Here is a 1321-nt window from a genome sequence, read left to right as displayed (position 1 = left end):
AGTGTTCTGCCAGTGTTTCTTCTGAAAATTTTTAACCCTTAAAGCTGGAACACTTTAATCTTCAGAACTGAGACATATTCACTCACAAAAATAAGATCTGTGTACGTGACTGCGTTTTTAGTGAACTTTTGAGTGCATTATGTGGGGGATGTTTCGGCTGGTGGTGTTGATGTCGTTGTCTGCTCCTACCTCCGCCTTTTTCATCTCCTGGTTCACAACAATCTTTTCCGCGACTCCCTCACGACCTACTGTTAAATTCCCGGTCTCCTGCGGTCTCCGAGCAACATCCAGGATCATCGGAGGTAGGACGTCGACGCCCCATTCCTGGCCCTGGGTTGTAAGTCTTCGCACAGACAAACTGGAGCACTTTTGTGGGGGCGCCCTCGTCAGTTCCAGGCATGTCGTGACGGCCGCCCACTGTGTGCTTCCCTACACGTCCTGGTTTTCCGAGTATAGTCTGCAAGTGGTAGTTGGGGCCACGACTCTTGTAGACGGACGAGGCATTGGTGTTTCGTCCATCGACATCCACGACATGTACCAATACTACATGATAAATGACATTGACTTGGCCGTCGTGACTCTAAGTACTGACGTCTTTGATGTATATACGTCTCCTGTGTGTCTCCCAATGAATGAAAACCAAGCTGTGAATGGTTCGGCCACTGTGTTGGGCTGGGGTTTCCTTGCAGAAGACATTCCCTTGGGCGCTGCTTTTTTACAAGAAGTTGACATCGATATTCTGCCGCCTGACGCCTGTAAGGTGTACGGGAGGAAATTCACTGACAATATGCTGTGTGTCGGGGCTTACGGTCGCGACGCTTGCACGGGTGACTCAGGAGGACCTTTATTGCAGGAGGTGGACGGCGTTTGGACGCTCATAGGATTGGTGAGCTTCGGTCGAGGGTGTGGTAGACTTGGATACCCAGGTGTCTACACTAATGTGGCCATGTTCAAGGAATGGATCATATCGATAATCCAGAAGTAAACGTATGATATCTGTTCGTCACAGACACTCAAATCCTCGTACAGTCTATCAACGTTTCTGTAATCTGACTCAGTTACAAAATATAATAAAAATGTCAAAACTAAATCTGTACCATAAACAGTCGTCTTCTCTCGCCCAATTACAAAGAAAAACAAAAGTTGTGTTCCTTCCTCCTTAGGATGGGTGAGGTCAAGGACCTGTTATTATGACCTTGATAGCTAATGGACACCTGATGTAATATTTCTTTTGTTGGGAAGTTTCAAACAAATATTTGTGGAATGAATATGAATCGTGTTAATAATAAACCCAATATAAAAACTTTCTTGTCTTTTACCT

General features: G+C 45.7%; 1 protein-coding gene across 1 annotated transcript; it reads left to right on the top strand.

Moving 5' to 3' along the window:
* The first annotated feature begins 139 nt into the window (after positions 1-139).
* Positions 140-985, top strand: LOC121858987 (putative inactive serine protease 43). The gene has a single exon (XM_042355642.1). It carries the CDS (start codon positions 140-142, stop codon positions 983-985), a length of 846 nt encoding a protein of 281 aa, XP_042211576.1.
* Positions 986-1321: the final 336 nt, after the last annotated feature.

Source organism: Homarus americanus, unplaced genomic scaffold (assembly GCF_018991925.1).
Source record: "Homarus americanus isolate GMGI-L3 unplaced genomic scaffold, GMGI_Hamer_2.0 scaffold10486, whole genome shotgun sequence".
Classification (NCBI taxonomy): domain Eukaryota; kingdom Metazoa; phylum Arthropoda; class Malacostraca; order Decapoda; family Nephropidae; genus Homarus; species Homarus americanus.
The sequence above is the reverse complement of the archived record's forward strand: the minus strand, read 5'-3'. Positions and strand labels throughout refer to the sequence as shown.